The 23,298-nt window shown below is 36.0% G+C and overlaps 1 protein-coding gene across 2 annotated transcripts in view; it reads left to right on the top strand.

Annotated features, from left to right (window-relative positions):
* The window catches only part of CDC40 (cell division cycle 40), a 52,441-nt gene extending 34,590 nt beyond the window's left edge, over nucleotides 1–17,851 (top strand). The window contains exons 8-15 of one of the 2 annotated variants that reach the window (XM_057739089.1): nucleotides 280–354; nucleotides 2,278–2,323; nucleotides 4,419–4,520; nucleotides 5,518–5,633; nucleotides 5,890–6,023; nucleotides 10,691–10,767; nucleotides 14,711–14,855; nucleotides 15,874–17,851. In XM_057739089.1, coding sequence (XP_057595072.1) covers nucleotides 280–354; nucleotides 2,278–2,323; nucleotides 4,419–4,520; nucleotides 5,518–5,633; nucleotides 5,890–6,023; nucleotides 10,691–10,767; nucleotides 14,711–14,855; nucleotides 15,874–16,051 — 873 coding nt within the window. In that variant the 3' untranslated portion in view covers nucleotides 16,052–17,851. The remainder of the gene's footprint in view (nucleotides 1–279; nucleotides 355–2,277; nucleotides 2,324–4,418; nucleotides 4,521–5,517; nucleotides 5,634–5,889; nucleotides 6,024–10,690; nucleotides 10,768–14,710; nucleotides 14,856–15,873) is intronic. The other variant, XM_057739090.1, reaches the window with a different exon arrangement.
* Nucleotides 17,852–23,298: the final 5,447 nt, after the last annotated feature.

The raw sequence follows: 23,298 nt of genomic DNA, 5'->3' as shown, positions 1-23,298 counted from the left end.
AGTAAAAGCAGGAAGAGGAGGGAGGGTATTAGCAACGTGATTGGCTAAGAATTCCCTTGGCTGAGGAAGTCAATAAAAAAGGTTTAAAAAAATCTTGAATGCTTAGTGTCAATAAGGGCTGCTCTTAGAATACTAATGAAGGTTATTCTAGGGCATGATTTTAAGAATGAAGAAAAAGAGTAAATTAGGTAGCTTAAAAATACACTGTCTCTTCCTTCTGTTTAATTTTAGCTGAGATTTCGAATACTTCTGACTGGTGATTGTAATACCTTTTTACAGGGTGTCAGTGCAGTCAGATTGTTTCCTCTCTCTGGCCATTTGTTGCTGTCTTGTTCCATGGACTGTAAAATTAAGGTGAGTTTTCAGTGACAGAGTAGGAGTGCTACAAAGCCAGTGCTTTGATTAAATCTGTTTGTTAATTGTAAATAAATCGGGGTTTGTTAGGCAATTAGAGACTAATTATTTTCTCTTAGGTCCTGTGAATGCAGCAGTTTATGAACTGCTTCCAAACATGTTGATTTGGATATGGCTTTGTGGTCCAATTGGCTAGGCTCTTTGTAAGCTTAGAGAGCTGATTAGAACATAATCAGTTACTTTGGCTTTAGGCACATAAATATTTAATCACCAATAATACATTTTTATAGAGGTTTCGGATATATAACTGAGTTCATTTGTTCCTCAGTACCTTAGAGGTAAAGAGGACGTGATAGAAATCCCATTTTTAGAGAGTAGGTAATGTAATTCACCTTTTTTCTTCTAAATGCTAGTAGCAGAATTGCTCTCAGCCTCTTCTCCCACTTTTTATAATCTTGGGAAGGTCCACCTTTGGTTGATGTTCAGCTGTAGAGTGTATGGTAGGAAAAACTCAGTTGCCAATACATGTCAATTTGAATATGGGAAAGCCTTTTAAAAACTTAAATCTGGAAGAATGGTTTTTATCTTTTTTTATGTTTTCTATGTCTGGATCATTATATTGGTCAATAAATATCAACTCTGTAGTGCTCTTGGGTCTTGGAAAGTTGACTCATGAAAATTTTATTCTTCGTAAATAATTCGTGGGTAGTAACAATATATAAAGGCAGCTTTTTTTACGAGAGCAACCGTTTAGGCATTTGTCTCGACTTAGTGGCTTAAAATGACAGGCCAATAGTTGGGAGTAAAAAAAAGACTTATTTCCTTTAACTTTCAGTCTATACAGACAATGTTAATTGAGATTAAGACCAATTAGAAAAGTGTCCAATTTAGTTCACGTCTATAAACATTTATTAGGTACCTATTATGTGCAAGGGACTAAGGATAAAAAATTATTAAGGCACTGTCCCTGCTCTTAAAGTGATCATTCGTTATGATGTAAGTGATCGTTGTAAAAGCAGGTGCAAGGTGTTCTGGTTTCAGAGAGGAGGCATACCTCAATAGGAAGCTAACTAAGTAAGGGGGTCGGGGCATAAGGAGTAGAGTATATCTGAGAGGTGTAAATAGAATGAATAAGCATGGTATGTGCTGAAAACTGCAAGTTTTGTGACTGCTAGAGTCTAAAATCTGAGAGGCACAGAATGACTACGGTCAAAGCAAGGGACAAGGTTCTGGAGGTCCTTTCCTGGTATGCTACGGGAACTGAGACTTTATCCTTTAGGCACTGGGTGGCCAGGTAATGCTTTCTATTTTAGATCACTAGCAACATTGTCGAGGACTGGATTTGAGGCAGGCAAAAATAAAAGTAGTTTCAAAGCTATTGTATTGATTCACTTTAGATGTGATGAGAATTATGAGCTTGTTATATTTTAGTCCAGATCATCATTTTCATAACAGCTCTGAACAATAGTTAATACCTATTAACTAGTAACAATAGTTAATACTTCAGAAAAGTTAAAAAAAGACTTTCAGTACCAAAATGTTATAAACATGGCAGTTTTAATAACATTTAATTCTTCTAAAAGTAGTTCATAGTATTCCATAAGTAGGAACTTTTCATCATAGAAAACATATCAAATACAGAAAAGAACAAGAAGAAAATGCTCCATCTAAGTTAAGTTCTCTTGACTTCAGAGTTTAAAGTGTGTGTACACATGTGCGTATGTGTATAATCCAAACAGTGTGACACAGACTAACAGCACCAGACAGTGTATTTAATGCTAAGTAATGCCTTTGGTTAAATCCCCTTTACACAGAAAGATATGCACACACATAGCTGGCATATAACTATTATTAGTGATTGAAAGTTGTCATTTTATCAAAGCCTTATTTTAAATTTGTTTCCGTGTGTTGTTTTTTCTCCAGCTATGGGAGGTTTATGGAGACAGACGCTGTCTGAGAACATTTATTGGTAATATTTCTTTTCTCTCTGGCTATAAATCTGTTTGGAAAGGCTTTTTAAATTACGGTAACATCATGGACAGTAATTTTAACTACACCGATTTGAAGGAAAGCCTTCATAGACTTGAGCTGAGTCTTGAAGGAGGAGTAAGTCTACCCATTCAGACAAAGAAAAAGAACTAGGAAGAGAGAGCAACAGAAGCTAAAGCAAAAGTGGTATGAGACAGCATACTGCTTTAAGGGAACCACTTATACTTCAGAATTGTTAGCAGAGGAATATAGTGAGAGATGACAGTGGAGAAAAGCAGTAGAGGAGCACTGAGTATGGAAGACCTTTAGACTATCCTGGGAGCCTTGGGAAGCCAACCACTGAACAGCTCTGGCAGGAAAGCAACATGATCAGATGTGAAGTTCACAAAGATCACAATGGCAGTATGGAGGATGCTTTGGTGGGGCAGGCCTGGAGGCAAGAAAATGATTTACAAGGTTATTTCATTGGTCTGGATTAGAGATGATGAGAGCCTGAACTAAAGCAGCAGCAGAAGAGAGAGGCCAGGAACAATCAAGGGTTAAAACCAGTGGGACTTAGTAACTGGAAGTGAGTGACAAGAGTGAGGCAGGAATCTAGAGTGACTCCCAGGTGCCTGGATGAATGGTGGTGCCATTCACCATAGGAAGATGATGAGGTTTCAGACTCATGGAATTTGAGCTGCCTGCAAGATATTGAGATGAAAATGTCAGGTAAGCAATGGGATAGCCAGATGTTGAGCTCTAAAGAGACTTGGGAATTGGCAACAAAAACAGATAAAGATAAGGTTGAGAGAACTCCTTGAAGGAAAGGAGGCCACAAAGAGGACAACTTTGCGGTAGACTAGCCTTGTTGGTAGATACTAGTTTATTGTCTTTGTCAGATTTTGTGTGAAGGCCGGTTACATTTCCAAATTTAACTGTACCCTATTGAAACGGTATTTGTGTGAATTATATTGGCTCTGTTTTTCGATTTAAGTGGGAGTCCATTCTGCAGTCTTCGTTATGATTTTAGGGACTCACTGCACAAATAAATACTGCCCGAAATGCCAGGGCAGCCCAGAAGACTCGTAGGAAGGCTCTCAGCAGCATACAGGGAACAGAATGTCTCCTGCTATGTAGGCGATTTGGCCCCATCTGTCTGCCCTGTGCTGGCAGTTTTCAGTGGAAATTTCCTACTTAGAAAGATGATAGCAGCTCTGACTGGGACCCCTGCTGTAGGGAAGAATGCCTGACTGTCATGACTAGCGGTCATCAGTGGCAGTGGTTCAGGGCCCCTGTGTATGGTTGACAGCTTGTGCCATGCACATTTTGCACGATTGTACTTGGCATTCTTGGTCACGGTGGGATGGTAAAAAATAGGAAAGTTTCTGCTTTCCTTTAGTCATGTCTTTGCTCCTGTAACTTTCAAAAGAGTTGATTGGTCTGGCAAGATTGATTTCCAAGCAGAGCACATTAAAATTAATTTATTGTCAAATGCCATTTTAAAATTAAACAGTAGTTAATATTTGTTTTTTCAAAAACGTTTTAGTCTCTGAGATTCTGAATCCATTTCTGTGAAATTCGGTAATGTGATCATAGAAATATACAATTATTGAACAAAGGGCACAATTTTCATGAGCTTCAGGTTTAGGTCACTTTGTTTTCACTTCCAGCTTGGCAAGTAATCTCAGTGAGGCTTCAAAATGTCACCAGTCATTTCTCTTTCATTGGCAGTAATTGGACTGTTATGTTTCCTTAAATTCTTGACTGTTTAGTCATCAGCTGTATGTATTACATATTAAGAGAGTGCCATGAAAGACTTTTTAAAATAAAGTTAGATCTTTTCTCTTGGTTCTTAACTAAATGTTATGCATCAGAATCACCTGAGGAGCTTTTCAAAGGGGAAAAAAAACACCTACATTCCCAAGCCCACACATAATATATTCTGAGTCAGTAAATCAGGGGGTGGGGTTCCATTGATTTTGACTCACAGCATGGCTTGAAAAACACTGTTTAATGCTGTTTCTCTTATGGTGCTTATATTTTTAAAAGAAGATACTTTACCTGACTTCCATTTCTATCGTCTCTGCCTTTAGGTCACAGTAAAGCTGTTAGGGACATCTGCTTTAATACTGCAGGAACACAGTTCCTCAGTGCAGCTTATGACAGGTATCTCAAACTCTGGGACACTGAGACAGGTAAGAGCTCACTTATATTAACACATTCACCTTTTAAATGAAACAATATGAGCGGTCTTCCGTGGCAAAACGGTACCTTCTCTAACTGCTGATTCTCATATCACTGACCATCAGCTAATATCACAAAATGTTTGTAGAGTTGAAACTCAGCTATATAAGTAGCTCTTTCACTATGAAACTTCTTTTCCACCAAATACAATTTATAAAGCAAATATTTTGATAGACAAGGAAATCTGAAAATTCCCATAGACGATTTAGTTGATCTTTTTGTTCCCCTACATAACCTGGCACACTGCGTTTGCACATAATAGAAGCACAATAAATACTTGATGAACAGAATTAAATTTATTTGCCCCAGTTAGTTAAAATGTAGGTCTAAACTTCCATGGACAGATTGGTTTTATATATTCACAGACATACGGATTACATCAGCACATTGTGGCCAGTATAATTTTATGTAATTAGAGAACCATCTTTCATCCTACTGAGTTTTAAGGATAAAGGAAATAGCTAATAGTTACTGAACGCTGTTTACCAGGCATTGTACGAAGCACTTATATGCAGTATCTTGTCCAGCCCTTAAAATATCACTATGAGATTAAATACTATTATTGTTATCAGTGAGGAAACTGAGGCTTAAGAGGTAAGTTTTCCAGGGTCACACAGCTAGTAATGGTCGAATTGGGTTCAAACTAAGGTCTCTCTAATGCCGAAGTCCATACTCTTAACCTCTTTGGCAGTGGTCCTCAACTCTAGCTGCATAGTGTAATCACCTGGAGAGCTTTATCTGCTGTGCAATTGATGACACAGATTTAGTTTTCAAAATATTATTTTTAATCATTAAAAATCCATGAAAAAGAATGATGTAGTTTACAGTAAAGAACAAGCAGGCTGCCGTTCCTCAAAATTTATTAGCAAATGATCTCTAGATCTTAATCTCAGGGTTGTCTTTGGTCAGATTTATTTTACCTACTTTAACTTGGGTCTTTGGTTTTAGGACAGTGTATCTCAAGATTTACAAACCGAAAAGTACCCTATTGTGTCAGATTTAACCCTGATGAGGATAAGCAAAACCTCTTTGTGGCTGGGATGTCTGATAAGAAGATTGTGCAAGTAAGTCTTTTCACAGTGTTTTTATTAAGATTCCTGAGCTTTACATTGTAATCAGGGACTGAAATAGAGAATACTAACTTGTTTAATGTTTGCTACTTTAGGGACTGCTAATGCTCTAGTCTTAGCAGAAAGCAGTAAATGTGTGAAAACATGATATTGGAGATTCTTTTCCTTCTCCACTTTCTGCAGTTATGATCTTTGTGCTCATGAATCGCCTCCACTTCTGTCTTTGCCTCTTCTCTTATTTGGTGTACAGTGGGACATCCGAAGCGGAGAAATCGTGCAGGAGTATGATCGGCATTTGGGAGCTGTCAACACCATTGTTTTTGTTGATGAGAATAGGAGATTTGTGAGCACATCTGATGATAAGAGCCTAAGAGTTTGGGAATGGTGAGTAGCAAATCTGATTTATATAGAGCAAACAATTTAAAATTTAGTAGCCAAAGACAAAACCTGATAATATGCAACAATCTGAATATTTTCACTGTGATCTCTGGCCTGTCGGTCAAACTGGCTTAACCATTCCAGGTATCCAGAATATGAAAACAAAAATTTAAACATGCTACTTTTCATAGTCTTTAGATAATCTACCTAAAGAATATGTTATTTTGAGTTATTTTTCTTTTACCAGTAAAAAGCTTGTATAGTGCCATCTTACATTCTTTATTAGGTATCTTATTCATCTTTGCAAAATGACTGACAAAAAGTAGGGGTCAAACACATATAGACTGTATTGCTTCTGCTAGGAATTGAGCATAAGTTCCTAGCCTTAGAACCAGCCCAAAGAAAATATTTTAAAATCTCTTAATTTTTTATGTTTTCATTTTGATTATTCAGTACTGAAAATTGCCCTGTGTCATCACCCTTGTGTCCTGCTGTTCATAGCCCATAATGGTAGAAGACAAATGTTTTACTTGTAGCATATAATCAGAATGTATTGGTTAATTTTGCATTCATAGAGAAAAAAATACTTTTCTAAAGTCAAGAAATACTAAAGCTAATTTCACTAATTATCTATCATAGATCATGTTTTATAATTGATTTTCAAAGCAATGCATAATAATCTTTTTGTTAGAATGAATGTTTGGTTGGAACCCAGCTTGTTTTTATAGTCAATTATAAGGCACAGCTCAACTGTGGTTATAGCTTTGTGGGGACTAGAAAGTGTCTTCCTACCCCCAGAAGGTGTTCTGCTGTAGGAAGTGAGAAGCCTTGAAGTACAGGCAGTAGTTTCCTCCTGAAACTGAGTCTCTTTGGGGACCTGAGCACATCCCTGACCTTTGTCAGGACAGATTGGGTAATTAAAGATTTAATATAATTTAACTGCAGTTTCTCCCACACTCACTACCAGTACATCCCTCCAAATTACTCCCAATTAATGGAGAGTTGACTCTATACATAGTCTTAGCATCATTCTTAAGGTCCATGATTTGAGACTGTCTTGTAACTAAGCTCTCTTCTACTTCAGAAATGATGTTGCATCCAGAGGGCCTGATAGGGACATCGTTTTATATGAGCCACCTTAGACCATTTGTACAACAAACTAGATCGTTTAACATACATATAGCTATTTTGTTTCATGTGCTTTAACAGTTTGATTATACTTAAACTTTCAGGTGTTTCTGTCTTCAGATGATATTTTCAGCTCCATTTGAAAATGTGAAGTAGTGTAAAAGAAATTGGTAAATGTTTAAATGATGCACCAGTTACAGGGCTTTTAGAACACTTGTATGTGTTTTCTAAATCAGAGCATTAGTCAACAAAATATTTTGATTAAATTAAATGGTAATATGTTTTTCTCCTTCTCAGAGCTTAAGAAATACTCCTAAGAGTCATAATACTGTTTCATTATAAATGATGACATCCTTTAGATTTCAATTTAATTCTCACTTGCTATTAGAGCCTTTGTAACCAATCCCCACATGAGATTAGTGTCTCTTCTGTATCCCACGCAAACAACCCTTTGCTTCCCACAGCTTTTCAGTGCTTGCTGATTTGTTCCTCTTCCCTGACGAGTTCTTCCTCTTCTTTTTTTTTGGATTTAAAAAAATTTTTTTTTTTTGAAGTATAGTTGATTTACAGTGTTGTATCCTGATGAGTTCTTAACCATGAGAAAAAGAACTGGTCAGTAAAATTCTCTATCTGTCTCCAACACCAGCACAGTGCCTGGCATGTAGAATGCACTGAATATCTAAGGAAATCATTATTGTCATAATTATTAATGATGTTACATTTATTGAGCTCTTTCTGTGTCCCAGGCACACTAAGCATTTAACATGAACTGTTTCATTTAATGGGCAAGTAGTCTTATGAGTTAGGTGTATTTACTATTCCTGTTTTATAGGTAAGTAAACTGAGATGGGTTAAGTAATTTGCCCAAGGTTCCACCAGACATGAAAGAGCAAGAATTCAAATGCCGATCAAACTGATTCCAAACATTTTTTTTTCTTTTTCTTTTTCCTCCCCAGTTTTATTAAGGTATAAATAAAATTGTATTTAAAGTGTACAACAAAAGGATTTGATATACATATACAGTGTGAAAGAATTAATTAACCCTTTTACACTGAGTTAATTAACATATCCAACACCGCACATATTTACATTTTTGTTTGGGGAGAACACTTAGGTTCTGCTCTTCTAGCAAATTTCAGTTATGCAATACAGTATTATCAACTATAGCCATGAGGGTATACACTAGAATCTCAGACCTTATTCATCTTACAACTAAAAGTTTGTACACTTTTACTAGCTTTGCCTAATTCCCTACCAACCCCTCCACCCGGCCCCTGACAGCCACCACCATCTCTGTTTTTATGAGTTTGACTTTTTTTTAAAAGACTGCACAAATAAGTGATACCACGTAGTATTTGTTTCTGTCCAACTTATTTCACTTAGCATAATACCTACCCTCCATGTTCATCCAAAGGAAAGTTGGTTTTCTTAAACAGTACTACACAAAGACTATTACACAGTTTTAAAGAATAGGAGTTTGTAATTAGACATTGAGCATCCTGTGGTATCCTAATTGCCTAAATTCATGAGATATCATAGGCGTGTTTTCTCCCAAAGGCATTTATTTTTGTTAAAATGTTTTTTAAAGAAAATTTTACAGAGGTTGGCACTACTGTCTTTTATCTTTAAAATTTCATATATTTTTATTAGGGTTTTTGTTTTGGGGGGGTTGTTTTTTTTGTTTTGTTTTGTTTTTGATGAGTTCATTTCCAGACTGAAGATTATTTGTAACATAAGTTACTAGCTTATTATACTGATTTACAATTTCTAATTAGAATATAGTATTATGTTTATTAAATAGAACTATGCCTAGCATTTTTACTAGCAATTATGAAGTTCACAGGTGTTCAGATTCTTTTAATGTTAAAGCGCTCATTGTACCAAGAGTCCGTGAAATAAGGAATCTTTTTAAATTTTTTTGCTTACTTTTAGTAAAACATTGATTGACATGAACCTGAACTATTGTTAATTTAGAAAGTGCTCTTATTTTTAATTTGTTATAAAGTTATCAGCCACTAATAATAAATATGAGAAGGGAAAAGCAGTTGAACCTCTCGAGATTGAGGCTCTTCTCAATAGATTTGGGTCATCCTGAATGTCAGTTCTCACTGGTACCTTAGAGGTATAAAGGGTTGGAGATTTGATAAATGATACTCTTCCTCGGGTTATACCTGAAATGTTTTCCTCCAACCAAGACTCAGAAGTTTTTTCCAATTATTTGCTTCTTCTTCTGCGTTGATAGATAGATGGATAGAGAAGATTCTTACTTAAAAGGCAAATTATTATTATTGTTATTGTTGTTGTTTTCTAATTAATCAAAGTCTTTGAACTTGAACCATAGTTTGAAATTGAAATCAGTGCTTTATATTCTGTATTATTCACTGAATTACATTTCCCACACATTACTCTATAAAAAACATTTCTGACATCTCATGAAAAGCAACAAGACCAAGATCCTTCAGAATTACTAAAGAATTTTTTTTATCATGGAGAATATTAAAAATGAAAAGACAGAACTTTGGATGGTTCTAGATTTAGGTGACTAGTATTGGATTTTTATTTTCGTTTTATCCTTTGTATCACAAGGAAAAAATTTTAATGCCTTTTTTCCTACACTATACACTTTTGGAATACTTTACATGTAAGCTGAAAATAGAAGATGTCCAGGTACCAAGCACTTAATCTCCCTTACCCATCCAGAAATCTCATTATTTCTGGATGGGCTCGACCTGCTTGCAGATCCCTGTACAGCTTTGCCTACCATCTACTTGCATTGCTAAAGGCTCTTTAGTACTCCCACCTGCTTACCAAGTAACAAGTTACGGTTGACTGGCAGGTAAAATAAGAATACTTCCCCAGCCTCAGACATCATGCTTCTGTCTACCATGGTACATTTTTAGATGAGTTTATTAAAGAACTTATAGTAACAGATTTTTTTTTAACATAAAGGCCAAAGTTTAAATCAAATAGAGATAAAAAAACTAAATCATTGACACTTGTAATTATCATAGAAAGTCATTTGTAAAGTAAAAGCTTTATAATAATCAATAGAATGTCATTTTGTGGTTTTCCTTCCTCCAAGAAGTTTCATGAAAGCTTTATTAAATATATAATTTAAAGAGCATCTCTTGTGTTTCAGAAATTATTCTTATAAAAGTACTTTTAAAAATTACTATTCTGTAAGGATGCAGATGCAGAGAATTGACTGGAGGACACGGGGTTGGGGGGAGGGGGCGAAGGGGAAGCTGGGACGAAGTGAGAGAGTAGCATAGACATATTTACACTACCAACTGTAAAACAGATAGCTAGTGGGAAGTTGCTGTGTAACAAAGGGAGATCAACTCGATGATGGGTGATGCCTTAGAGGGCCAGGACAGGGAGGGTGGGAGGGAGTCGCGGGAGGGAGGGGATATGGGGATATATGTCTAAATACAGCTGATTCACTTTGGTGTATCTCAAAAGCTGTTACAAGAATGTAAAGCAATTATATTCCAATAAAGAGCTTAAAAAAATTACTATTCTGATATGCTATTTTCAATTTTTAGGGATATCCCTGTGGATTTCAAGTATATAGCAGAACCCAGTATGCACTCAATGCCTGCAGTGACTTTGTCTCCAAATGGTGAGTTAGTAGATACAGTGTTTTTAAATAAGCTTCTAAGACAGGGTGTGATTCTGTTTTCAAAAGAGCCTTGGCCGTTCCTCCTAGGGGAAGTCTGTCACAATGCCATACTTGTATAAGAAAATCTTTTCAATATTAGAAATAATCACTGGTTTTCATGTGTGAGTCACTTCTCCCATTCTCTTGTTTTTTTAAAAAGGTAAAAATAAAAGAAACAATGATTTGCAGCTAACATTGCCCAGGCATCTAAGGATTTCCATCTGAGGATCAGGTTTTTTTTGTTTTGTTTTGTTTTGTTTTAAATAATTCTCCTTCGAACGGAATCATGTTCAACAGCTCATTTAGTGATTTATTGTGAGCTCTTTTTCTTTCAGGGAATAGGAAATTTTGTTCTGGTTCCTCATATGAGAACACCTTAGCAATTTACTGTAAAAGATTTTCGTAGGCAAAAATTAAAAAGATAAGTATTTAATACTGTTTTCTATTCAGTAATTCATTGCCTTTTTAGTACGAGCACTGCAGATATGCTGATATAATTCTACATAAGGCTATTAAAGTGGAGGAGCCCATGTTTGGGCAGCATTGTCATCAGAGCCACTGTCAACTCACATAGCTCCTGTGAGCGTAGAGCAAGGAAGAGGCGGCAAGAAAGAGTTTGCTCTTCCAGTTGGGGCATCTGCTACAGCCAAATCAGTGATCATTTGTCAAATGCCCTATGATTTTTATGAGAGGAGCAACCTCACTGGGTGCTGTTCTTAAAATCACCATATTGTATACAATCAAATTTGTCACTGTGCACCTACATTTCATATAGTGTATTTTTAAACCATCCATTACAAATACTGTGCCCCTCTCAAGGCCACTTACCCATTCAGACTGTGAGCATTATTAGGGTCATCCCTTAGTTAATCATGTCTGCAAATACATAGGATGTAAAGATATTGCAGTTTAGATTCTAGCGGCTTTGGTGAGTCCTGGGTAGATAAAAGCAATGTGGCCCAAATTGAAAAATGGGCAGAAGACCTAAATAGACATTTCTCCAAAGAAGACATACAGATGGCCAAGAGGCACATGAAAAGATGCTCAACATCACTAATTATTAGGGAAATGCAAATCAAAACTGCAGTGAGGTACTACCTCACACCAGTCAAAATGGCTATCATTAAAAAATCTACAAATAATAAATGCTAAACAGGGTATGGAGAAAAGGAAGCCATCTTACACTGTTGGTGGGAATGGAAATTGGTGTAGCCACTGTGGAAAACAGTATGGAGGTTCCTCAAAAAACCAAAAGTAGAGTTAGCATATGATTCAGCAATCCCATTCCTGGGCGTATACCCAGACAAAACTATAATTCGAAAAGATACGTGCACCCCTATGTTCATAGCAGCACTATTTACAGTAGTCAAGACATGGAAACAACCTAAATGTCCATTGACAGATGTGGTAGGTATAAACAATAGAATACTACTCAGCCATAAAAAGAATGAAATAATGCCATTTGCAGCAAAATGGGTGGACCTAGAGATTATCATACTAAGTGGAGTAAGTCAGAAAGAGAAAGACAAATACCATATGATATCACTTATATGTAGAATCTAAAATACAACACAAATGAACATATCTATGAAACAAAACAGACTTACAGATATAGAGAACAGATTTGTGGTTGCGGGGGAGGGGGGATGGGGAAGGGAAGGACTGGGAGTTTGGGTTTAACAGATGCAAACTATTTTTTTTGTTTGTTTTTGTTTTTTTTTTAAGCTCTTTATTAGAATATAATTGCTTTACACTGTTGTGCCAGTTTTTGCTGTACACCAGTGAATCAGCTGTATTTATACATGTATCCCCATATCCCCTCCCTCCCGCAACTCCCTCCCACCTTCCCTATCCCAGCCCTCTAAGTCATCACCAATCATCAAGTTGATCTCCCTATGTTATATGGCAACTTCCCACTAGCTATCTGTTTTACATTGGGTAGTGTATATATGTCTATGCTACTCTCTCACTTTGTCCCAGCTTCCCCTTCGCTCCCCCACCCACCCCGTGTATTCAAGTCCGTTCTCTACATCTCCATTATTCTTGCCCTGTCACTGGGTTCATCAGAACCATTGTTTTAAGATTCCATACATATGAGTTAGCGTACGATACTTGTTTTTCTCTTTCTGGCTTACTTTGCTCTGTATGACAGTCTCTAGGTCCATCCACCTCACTACAAATAACTCAATTTCATTCCTTTTTATGGCTGAGTAATATTCCATTGTATATATGTGCCACATCTTCTTTATCCATTCATCTGTTGATGGGCATTTAGGTTGCTTCCATGTCCTGGCTGTTGTAAATAGTGCTGCAATGAACGTTGTGGTGCATGTTTCTTTTTGGATTATGGTTTTCTCTGGGTATATGCCCAGGAGTGGGATTGCTGGGTCATATGGTAGTTCCATTTTTAGTTTTTTGAGGAACCTCCATACTGTTTTCCATAGTGGCTTTACCAATTTACATTCCCACCAACAGTGCAGGAAGGTTCCCTTTTCTCCACACGCTCTCCAGCATTTATTGTTTCTAGATTTTTTGATGATGGCCATTCTGACTGATACGAGGTGATACTTCACTGGGGCTTTGACTTGTATTTCTCTGATGATTAGTGATGTTGAGCATCTTTTCATGTGTTTGTTGGCCATCTGCATGTCTTCTTTGGAGTAATGTCTATTTAGGTCTTCTACCCATTTGTGGATTGGGTTATTTGCTTTTTTGGTATTAAGCTGCATGAGCTGTTTGTATATTTTGGAGATTAGTCCTCTGTCCGTTGCTTTGTTGGCAAGTATTTTCTCCCATTCTGAGGGTTCCCTTCTTGTCTTGTTTATGGTTTCTTTCGCTGTGCAAAAGCTTTTAAGTTTCATTAGGTCCCATTTGTTTATTCTTGATTTTATTTCCATGATTCTAGGAGGTGGGTCAAAAAGGATCTTGCTTTGATTTATGTCATAGAGTGTTCTGCCTATGTTTTCCTCTAAGAGTTTTATAGTGTCTAGCCTTACATTTAGGTGTAATCCATTTTGAATTTATTTTTGTGTATGGTGTTAGGAAGTGTTCTAATTTCATTCTTTTATATGTAGCTGTCCAATTTTCCCAGCACCACTTATTGAAGAGGCTGTCTTTTTTCCATTGTATATTCTTGCCTCATTTGTCAAAGATAAGTTGCCCATATGTGCGTGGGTTTACCTCTGGGCTCTCTATTCTGTTCCATTGATGTATATTTCTAGATGTAAACTATTATATATAGAATGGATAAACAATAAGGTCCTACTGTATAGCACAGGGAACTATAGTCAATATCCTGTGATAAACCATAATGGAAAAGAATATAAAAAGAATATATATATGTATAACTAAGTCACTTTGCTGTACAGCAGAAATTAAACACAATATTATAAATCCACTATACTTCAATAAAATATTTTTAAAAAGTAGTGTGGCCCACAATAACAGTTACTAGAATTTTCTTAATCATAATCTTTCTTTGTACAGTTTTATTTAATAATCCTAGGTTTTCTCACCTGGAATTCATCTTTCCTTTTTACATAATTAACATAAATAAGTCTCTTTCTCTCCATGGTCCTATTGCTTATACTTCCTACAAATTAATTTCATTTCATAAAATTTAGTTTTTATTAATGCTAAACTCAGAGTTTTTGTGTATCTTTAAGCCAAAAAAAAGCTTTTATTAGGAAAAGTGCTAAATGATATGATTTTATGAGCAAAATCCATTACTTTATATATAAATACCTCTCACCAGCAACAAGTTTGCAACACTTTACAGGTGGTATGGTAAGTTAATTTTCCTATTGTTATAAAGTAGTTGGGAACAAAATAATATTAATGACTGAACATATTTTTTTTTAATTTTCAGTCTTCCTCTAAAATGTCTTATTTATTGAATTTACAGGGAAATGGCTAGCATGCCAATCAATGGACAACCAAATCTTAATTTTTGGTGCACAGAACAGATTTAGATTAAATAAGAAAAAAATTTTTAAGGGCCATATGGTAGCAGGCTATGCTTGTCAAGTAGACTTTTCACCAGACATGAGGTAAGTTTAAACCTTCTCATGTATTCCCATATTCATATATGATGATATAAGCTACTGCTATACAAATAACAGCACTGTACAAGTCACTTTTATATAGGTAATTGGATGAGAACTGTTCAGATTGTCAAAATGCCAGATAAAAGACAAGAGCAAATTAAGACAGCTACAGTTGGCTTTTTTTTTTTAAGTTTTTTAGTATATCTCTTTATATTGTTTAGTTCTGTGCCCTTTAACCACATAATGAATCCCTGTGTATATAGGCAATGTCTTAGTTTCTTTCTGCTTTTCTGAGCAAGGCTGGGAGGACTGTAATCACGGTATTGCTGTGACTGAATGAGCACCAGAAGGATTAATCCTGTACTGCAGGGTTGAAGTTAATAGTTTCACTACAGATTTTCTGTGCTGAAACCTCAAATCCATCTTCTGAATATTTCTAGGTCACACTAGATTGGTGAAGCCTATAGCCTTTCTAAGAGTGAAACTCTGCATTCATTCCTCTGTTGTTAGCTAAAATATATGGGTATCACTAATTCAGAAATCCCTGTAACCTTGTATGTTTAGCCTGGTAATTGGAACTTAGACTCCTGCCTCTGAGTGAGTCTTGGACATATTCAGAATCTGTTAGAGCCAAAAATAATCATGAAGGTGGTAGAGTCTACTGCAGCTGAATGGGTCTACATGTGTTTGCTGGCTCTGTGTGAAACTGATTCCCTTACACTGTTTCTGGCTGTCTAGAGAGTGATTGTGATAACCGCATTCACTGTGGCCCGTGGGTCTCCCAGTTTTCCAAGTTACAAATAATTTTTCATTCTTAGATTGGTCATTCAATGGGGAGGTTTTTTGATAGAAGTTTAAATTATAGACTGCTTTATAGTCTACCTTATTATTCTGAGTATTATATAGTCATATTGATTTTTTTATGTTAAGGAGAAAAAGATAAACCCTTTCTCTGTTCCTCATCCACTTTCTCAGTTTAAGGTGTTTGAATAATTTGAATTTGTTTTTCTTCTCATTACAGCTATGTTATTTCAGGAGATGGGAATGGAAAATTAAACATCTGGGACTGGAAGACCACAAAACTCTATAGTAGATTTAAAGCTCATGATAAAGTGTGTATAGGTGCAGTGTGGCATCCTCATGAAACATCTAAAGTCATAACGTGTGGCTGGGATGGTCTCATTAAATTGTGGGATTAATGGGATTAATCCTTAAACTATCCAGGATCATTTTTGATCCAATATTATATTTAACTATATTGAATTATTAAATGTGTTGGATGACAACTTGATTTACAGATTATGATTTTTTTACGTGGCCTTATGAAGTTGAACCATTGTTTAAAAAAAAAGCTTTGTAATTTTGGCTCATATAATTTCATTGGCAACTTCATTTTGTTCTTTATAGATGTTATTTATACAAAGAATGACCATTGACTTTATATTTGACAAGCAGTTATTGTTGGCAGGCAGTTTGGGTTTACCCGCATGACATACTGAAAGGATCCCTTTGGAGCTGAGCAGGAATCCCTAGTGGATTACCTCTTCGACAAAAAGGGAAGAACAGGGATGATATAATTTAATGTGAATCTGAAAGAAGGATAAAACTACCCACAATTACTGTTCCCATTATTTTCAGTGGGTCATGTTCTAATCTTTTGGATTCAGGAGTTGTACCATTTTTTATGACATAGGTTGTGTCTGTTTAGTTGTAAGCCAGCAATCTTCTCTGACTGCAGCATTCCTCTAATTATTAAACAGTGTAGAATAAAAATCAGTCCATACTTCCTTCCTTGACTTTCTTTTGCATCAGTATAGACAGGATTATATGTAATCAGAGAATTGCATTATTTTTGAAGATGGAACTGAAGAGAACGAATCAAGACTTTGAACTGTATTTGTATTTACTGTCCAATAAGGACTTGGCTACGCTTTCATAAATCAGGGTCTCTTAGGTCACTACTTCAGATGTTACTACTGAAATACTCCTCATAGGAGATTGGATGTGAGGACATAGTTCAAATGTCAACTTGTAATTTCTTTGAAGTTATATGTTTTATCTTTAAAATTAATCTGATTTTGCTTATGAATATATTCAGTAGAACTTTTTAAGATTAGAAAAATTTTAAACTTCTTTCCAAGTCTTTGGGTAAAATTGACTCTCCAGGAAGATGGCTAGGGTTCCCAGTTTGAGAAGCAGGGACTGTGATTGGTTAAAAAAAAATTTTTTTTTTAACTTCAGATTGTGAAATCAATATAGCCTCTTAAATATAATAGCTAATAGCACTTTAGTTTGACAAGCCATTTCTCCTGGCTTTTTTTTTTTTTCCACAAATCTATGTCAGATATTTGAATGTAGTGTGAAATATTTCAGTACCATGCTATAAAAGATTGATTCATAGCTGCTCGGAGTGCTGACTTGGAGACCAGAATCATGTTGAGTGTTGATATCCTAGGAGCATTAGCTCTGAGTCCTGTGCTGTCCAGAGCAGTTCATGCTCTGTGCCCTTAGAGCTTCCATTTTTAAACATTAAAATTTAAAAAGACCTGGTATAGATGACCAGGTGCCATAGCCACATATAAATAAATTTCAAAGAAGAAAATAGAAAAAGAGAATAAAAGTGGCAGAGAGATATTTTTGGACACACAGGTACTTAAAGAAATAAGAATACACTGCTTAGGTGCTGCCGTTTCTATTTCTTTACCTGCTGGGAAGGGTGGCTGCCGGTTCTTGAAGAGGAAAAAATTCAGACAGGAGCTTTTCTTTAGTCCCAACCACTGGTTTTAACAATGTGAATTATTGAAATATGATGGGACAAAAAGGATTAATCATACATTTGAAGTGTCTTGTTCAGAACCAGTATTGTATATGTTACAAATCATAATTTCTAAATCTAGGTTTATTTTATTGTTTTTAACTGTTTCTAAACTAAGGAACTGTATGTAAAAGTTCTCTTTTTTTAAAAGATCGTATTTTTAAATAAAGCATTTTTGTAGAAAGTGTTATCAAAATTTGTGTTCTCCTTTTAAGTCTTAACTCTGAGACACCAGATTAAACCATTTGCAGAGTTTAAATGGGTCATTTTGACTTTCTGGGGGGAAATGATGCTTTAAAGGTGAGTATAGTATATTAATGGGTTTATTCTAAATAAATGATAAAAATACAGGGCAGTGGCCTCAGAGCACACACATTAAGGTTAACACAGTCCATATTTATTCAGTTGGTGCCCCTGAGTCAAGATTGCACCCACTTAGAGTACACAAATGAGTGGGGTTCTTTTCCAGCATAAAAAAGTTTCAAGATCATGTTGTGACTGGAATTAAGTGGTTACCATCTGGCGTTTCCTCACTGAAACCCTTTCGTCACACCTAGGACAGATTTCCTTCCTAAAAGTTAGAGCAAAAGTGATGCTTTAGTGAAAGGTTTAATGAATATTTAAATACTGAAGCACAAGCTGGGAATATTTTGTCCTAAATAAGGAGCCAGTTTTAAGATAAGGAACCGGGAGTAGCATCAAACAGGCACTTCTCTAAGTAGAAAAGTATAGAGTGATTTTTGAGGATGTATTTGAGGCTGGTTGATATCCTTATTTAGCATGTTTATTAATTACCTGGAAGAAAACATGGACAGTGAAATAGCAAACCCTTGGATGGTAGCTGTAAAAATTGCAACACTAGCAATAATTGTAGAGACTCTACTTGAAGAATGCTGTTTCTCAGACTGTGGACTGAGAACCACTTGGAGATGGTGTCACTTAGACACAGAATTCAGAAGAAAGTAGTGGTTGGTTGGGGGAACCATAATGAATTCAGATATGGAGAAGGGAAGTGTGACGTGCCATCCAGGTCAAAATGTTCATCAGCAGTATTAACTTTGGGTCTCAAAGTGAGACCTAGTTGGAACACTGATGCTGTATTTCATCAAGAGATGCATGTTTTTCACATTTTTGACATCTCTGAAATAGGGCTATGTCTCAAAATCAGTGATGTGTCATAGTTTAATCGGCAGCATTCTTTCTTAGTGGATCATGAAATAACTGATGAAATACAGTATAAAGAAGGCAAGTACTAAGAGACCTAAGAAGGAGGAGAGAAGATGCAATGGAAGGAAGATTCCATTACAGCACTTGGCTCAAAATTCATGTTGTCAAATATTTATTTGATCAGTGGGTAAATAAAATGAATGAACTAGTGAAAGATTGCAATTTTAAAAATATGTATTCATTCCCTGGTTCAAAGCACTTTTAGCAAATTCCCCAGATGATATGCACGCTAAGAACGAGAATTAGTGAAGTAGAGTCTGAGTTTATCTTGAGTAGTTCAGAAACCACACTGTTTAGTATGTGTAAACTCAGAGAAATTTAGCTAACCAGAAAAACATACACGTGTGCATATATGTGTGTATATGCATGTATGTATGTGAATATATGATATACATTTTCATATTTATCTACACTTTCCATGTTCATAGTCACTTTAATAACTGTAGAAACCATTTTCTCAACCTAAACCCTGAAATTTTATCTGTAACTTAAAGAAGTCACAACTTGCAGCCAGAGTCCTTAGAGTGGCTTTATTTTTAGTGACAAAGCGATAACTCCTTTGCTTGTACAGCTTCCTATAACTGCAATAACTGTCTGCAGATGAATTTTTTTAGCTCCCCACATCCTACCCTCCAACCTTCAATATTTTTGAGATCTGAGGGACTAACTCAAACCTCAAACATTTTGTATGTGTTCTAGTATAGTGCTGTCTAATAGAAATACATGAGCCGTATATATACTACCAACTGTAAAATAGTCAGTGGGAAGTTGTTGTATAACAAAGGGAGTCCAACTCGAGGATGGAAGATGCCTTAGAGGACTGGGGCAGGGAGGGTGGGGGGGATTCGAGGGGGGGGCGTCAAGGAAGGGAGGGAATATGGGGATATGTGTATAAAAACAGTTGATTGAACCTGCTGTACCCCCCCAAAAAAAAATAAAAAAAAAAAAAAAAAAAAGAAATACATGAGCCATATATGTAATTTTAAATTTTCTAATGGACATATTTTAAAAGGGGATCTTAATGTTAATTAATATTAATAAATTTTATATAATATATCCAAACATTATTTCAATATTCAATTATTTTTAAAATTAATATTTTACTTTTTTCATACTAAGTCTGAAATCTGATGTATATTTTACACTTAACAGCATATCTCAATTCAGATACTAAATTTTTATCAAATATTTTGTTTCATACAAAGTAGATTTACATGCCCAAGTTGTTCCAAACAGACCTGTTTTCTAATAATTGAATTAAGTTTTAAGTTTTTAAATTAATTAAAAGTAAATATAATTTAAAATTCAGCTCCTCAGTCATACTACCCACACGCTAGATGCTCAGTAGCAACATGTGGCTGGTGGTTACCATACTGTCCATAAAGTCTAGTACCACTTTTTACACACAATGGCTCAAATACCCAACTTTACTGCTTCATCTTCTGAAAGACATTTTAAAGTTCAAACTACTCATAAGATGTCTCATTTAAAGAATATAAATGTTCATATTTTTCTGTGCTATATTTTGGATAGTTTCCTCAGATTCATCTTCCAGTTCACTTTACAGTCTCTTCAGCTGTGTCTAATCTGCTGTTGAATCCATTAAACTCATTCCAACGACTATATTTCCTTTGTGGTAGGTCTATTTGTACTTTTTAATATCTACCTGTTTTTCATATGTCTTATTTTCTTATGGTTTATGTATAGTCTTTTATGCCTTTAATTGCTTCAAACAATTTATATCATACGTTCTTTAAGATTGTTATTCTGTTACCTCAAATTCTTGGACTGAAAATCCCAGTGTTTAGTGTGTCTGTTAACTATCTTATGGTGGACCATTTCCTTGTCAGCTGTAATTTTTTATTAGGAGTTCATCTTACATGGGTCTTGTTTTTTGGAGGAAATCCTTTGTAGCCCAAGTTGAAGAGTCTCTTTGAGTGGTTTTACATTTGCTTCTGCCATGCACTCCTGAGGCATCACCCTAGAACCAACTTTTTAATCTAAATTTTTCAGTTTATGGATTTATTAATCACGTGATTATAAATTCAACTTCTTAAACAGGTTGAAGGTTTCAAATTCTCATGAGAAACTTTCATTTTCTCCAGAGCTACAGCAAGGGTAGACTTCCTTGTGCTCAGAGGAAGTGGGGTAGGGGTATTTTTCAGAACCCTCTTCCATCAAGGTTGTAGCCCTCCAAAGGTCCCACTGCTGCAGGTATCTCGGTTCCAATCCTTTCCCCCAACACAGCAGGCCTTATTATCTCTAATGCTCTAGGCCTCTGGCCATCACTAGTATACTGAACTCCTAGGACCACTGCAGCATAGGTTCCTGCTCTACCTCTCTGGTTCTAGGGTCCCCCTGAGCTTTTTGTGCCTGAAGATTTTTCTGTCTTGGGCATTCATATATATACATAAATACACACAGTACATACTTAACGTACATACATGCCTACACATATATTCACACATATGCACACAGAAGTGTCACGATAAAGATACATACTTAATCTGGTATCTTTGGATATTGCTGCTTTGTTAGGACAATAAAAACACAGAAGTGTAAACAAGTACAGTCTGAAACATTCTGATTTTTAGAACCTTGTGAGTTTAGAGGCTGTGTTATTGAAAAAGGTACTTTTCCTAAGGGTACTTCATTTGATGACTGGAGAGCCATCATAATGGATTCATCTTTTATCTGGGCCTTTTCTTCTGAATAAACATATCATTTGGATTCTCCTTTATAGATTTCCCTTTATAGTACACAAATCAAGACACTGCCTAAGCACCATCTAAGCCTTCTCTAATCATAAAAATCTTAGAATAATGAGATTTTCAAGCTAGAAGAAACCTTAGAAATCAAATACTCCAACAAAAGATGAGAAAATAGGCCAATAGGGGTGATGAACTGCTTGGTATCAGGCAGCTAGTCAGCAGCAGTATCAGAATCTTTCTCCCTTCCTCCTGCTATCCTGCCTCCTCTACATACTGCCACTTAATTGTGTATTTTTGAAACGGTCAGATTTCTGTTGTAATCTTTGTAGCTTCCAGCTTGCTCTCTCTGAGGTAGTTCAAAAGATTGTGTTTATTTCATCCTTTAGTAAAACAGAACCTATAGCTAAAGACATTCGCACAGCCTCTTCCATTAGAGTTAGACCTAACATTAACTGTGCCGAAGACTTTTCTCGGTCAGACTTCAGTCAAATAGCCTGGCCAACGTAATACCCTCTCTCACCTTGTTTTCACTCTTTGAACAACTACCTGAAAATGTTTTTGTCCTAGAAAAACAATGTGGTTTTAACCATTTTTGTAGAAATACCAGCCCCTGTCCTTGGCAGAAGTAGCCTCACATCATCATACCTTCTTTCTCTTATAAACTGAAAAATATTGTCCATGCTACGGTGAGTTGTGATCTAATACACTGATTCTAAAATGTGTGTTTTCTGGGAATTGGTTTAAAAAAAAAAAGGAAAATGAGGAATGAGAAAGGAAGACAGGTTTAATATCCTAGGATATCTTCTAACAATACTTGAGCCTTTAATTATTATTATTTATTTGATTCAATTATTATATAGCTCTCAAGTCACCAAGGTCAAGAAAGATCTTCAGATTAGCATCCTTTGATCAAGAATGAGGATTACTGCAAGCAATACAATAAACAACCATGTCAAGAAAAGGACAGATTGTGCCTAAAATTAAATTAACCAAAATGAGAGATATTGGTCCATCTAAATTTCAAAGATATTTTTAATACCAGAAAAAAGTCAATAACAAATGATGAAATAATTTCACTGAAAAATCCTATGTCAAATACCTTCCTTTTATTCAGATTCAACAATATTTATGGAGCACCTTTGACCCAGCAGGCTCCATGGCAGGCACTGGGGATACAGACGTGGCTCTTACCCTCACAGAGCTTAGAGTCTGCTGGGAAAGCCATTACACAAGCAGATCCATTAAAGCAACAGGAGTGTGAAGCTGGGGAGAATAGAAGACATTGGAGGGAGACATAGCTGGGGGCCTTCAATAAGCCGGTCCCTGAGGAAACGATGTTTGATCTGACACCAACACTTGAGAAATAATATTTTCTTGAACAAAAAACTAATAGCTTATTTTTATTGATATATAATTGTGGTTTCTCACTAATGTTATGGAACCCACTTGGACTTTTGGTTATTACATATACCCGCCTAAGGGTGATGTCAAAATATTCAATGACTGGTAATGTAGAACACAGAGCAGTTAGAATAGAAGCTAAAGACAGTGACGGGGCGGGGTCCTGGAGGCTGCCTATTGTGCTGTGCATTAACTGCTTGATCTTGGGGTGGTCTGGGAGTCCTTTGGGAGGGGCAGCAGTGGAGGAGAACCACTGGGGGCTCAGGACCACAGTCATTCCCCAACCTAGCTC

This window comes from Hippopotamus amphibius, chromosome 6, assembly GCF_030028045.1.
Source record: "Hippopotamus amphibius kiboko isolate mHipAmp2 chromosome 6, mHipAmp2.hap2, whole genome shotgun sequence".
In the NCBI taxonomy this organism is placed as follows: domain Eukaryota; kingdom Metazoa; phylum Chordata; class Mammalia; order Artiodactyla; family Hippopotamidae; genus Hippopotamus; species Hippopotamus amphibius.
Note: the sequence above shows the minus strand (reverse complement) of the source record. Positions and strands in the feature narration are given on the sequence as shown.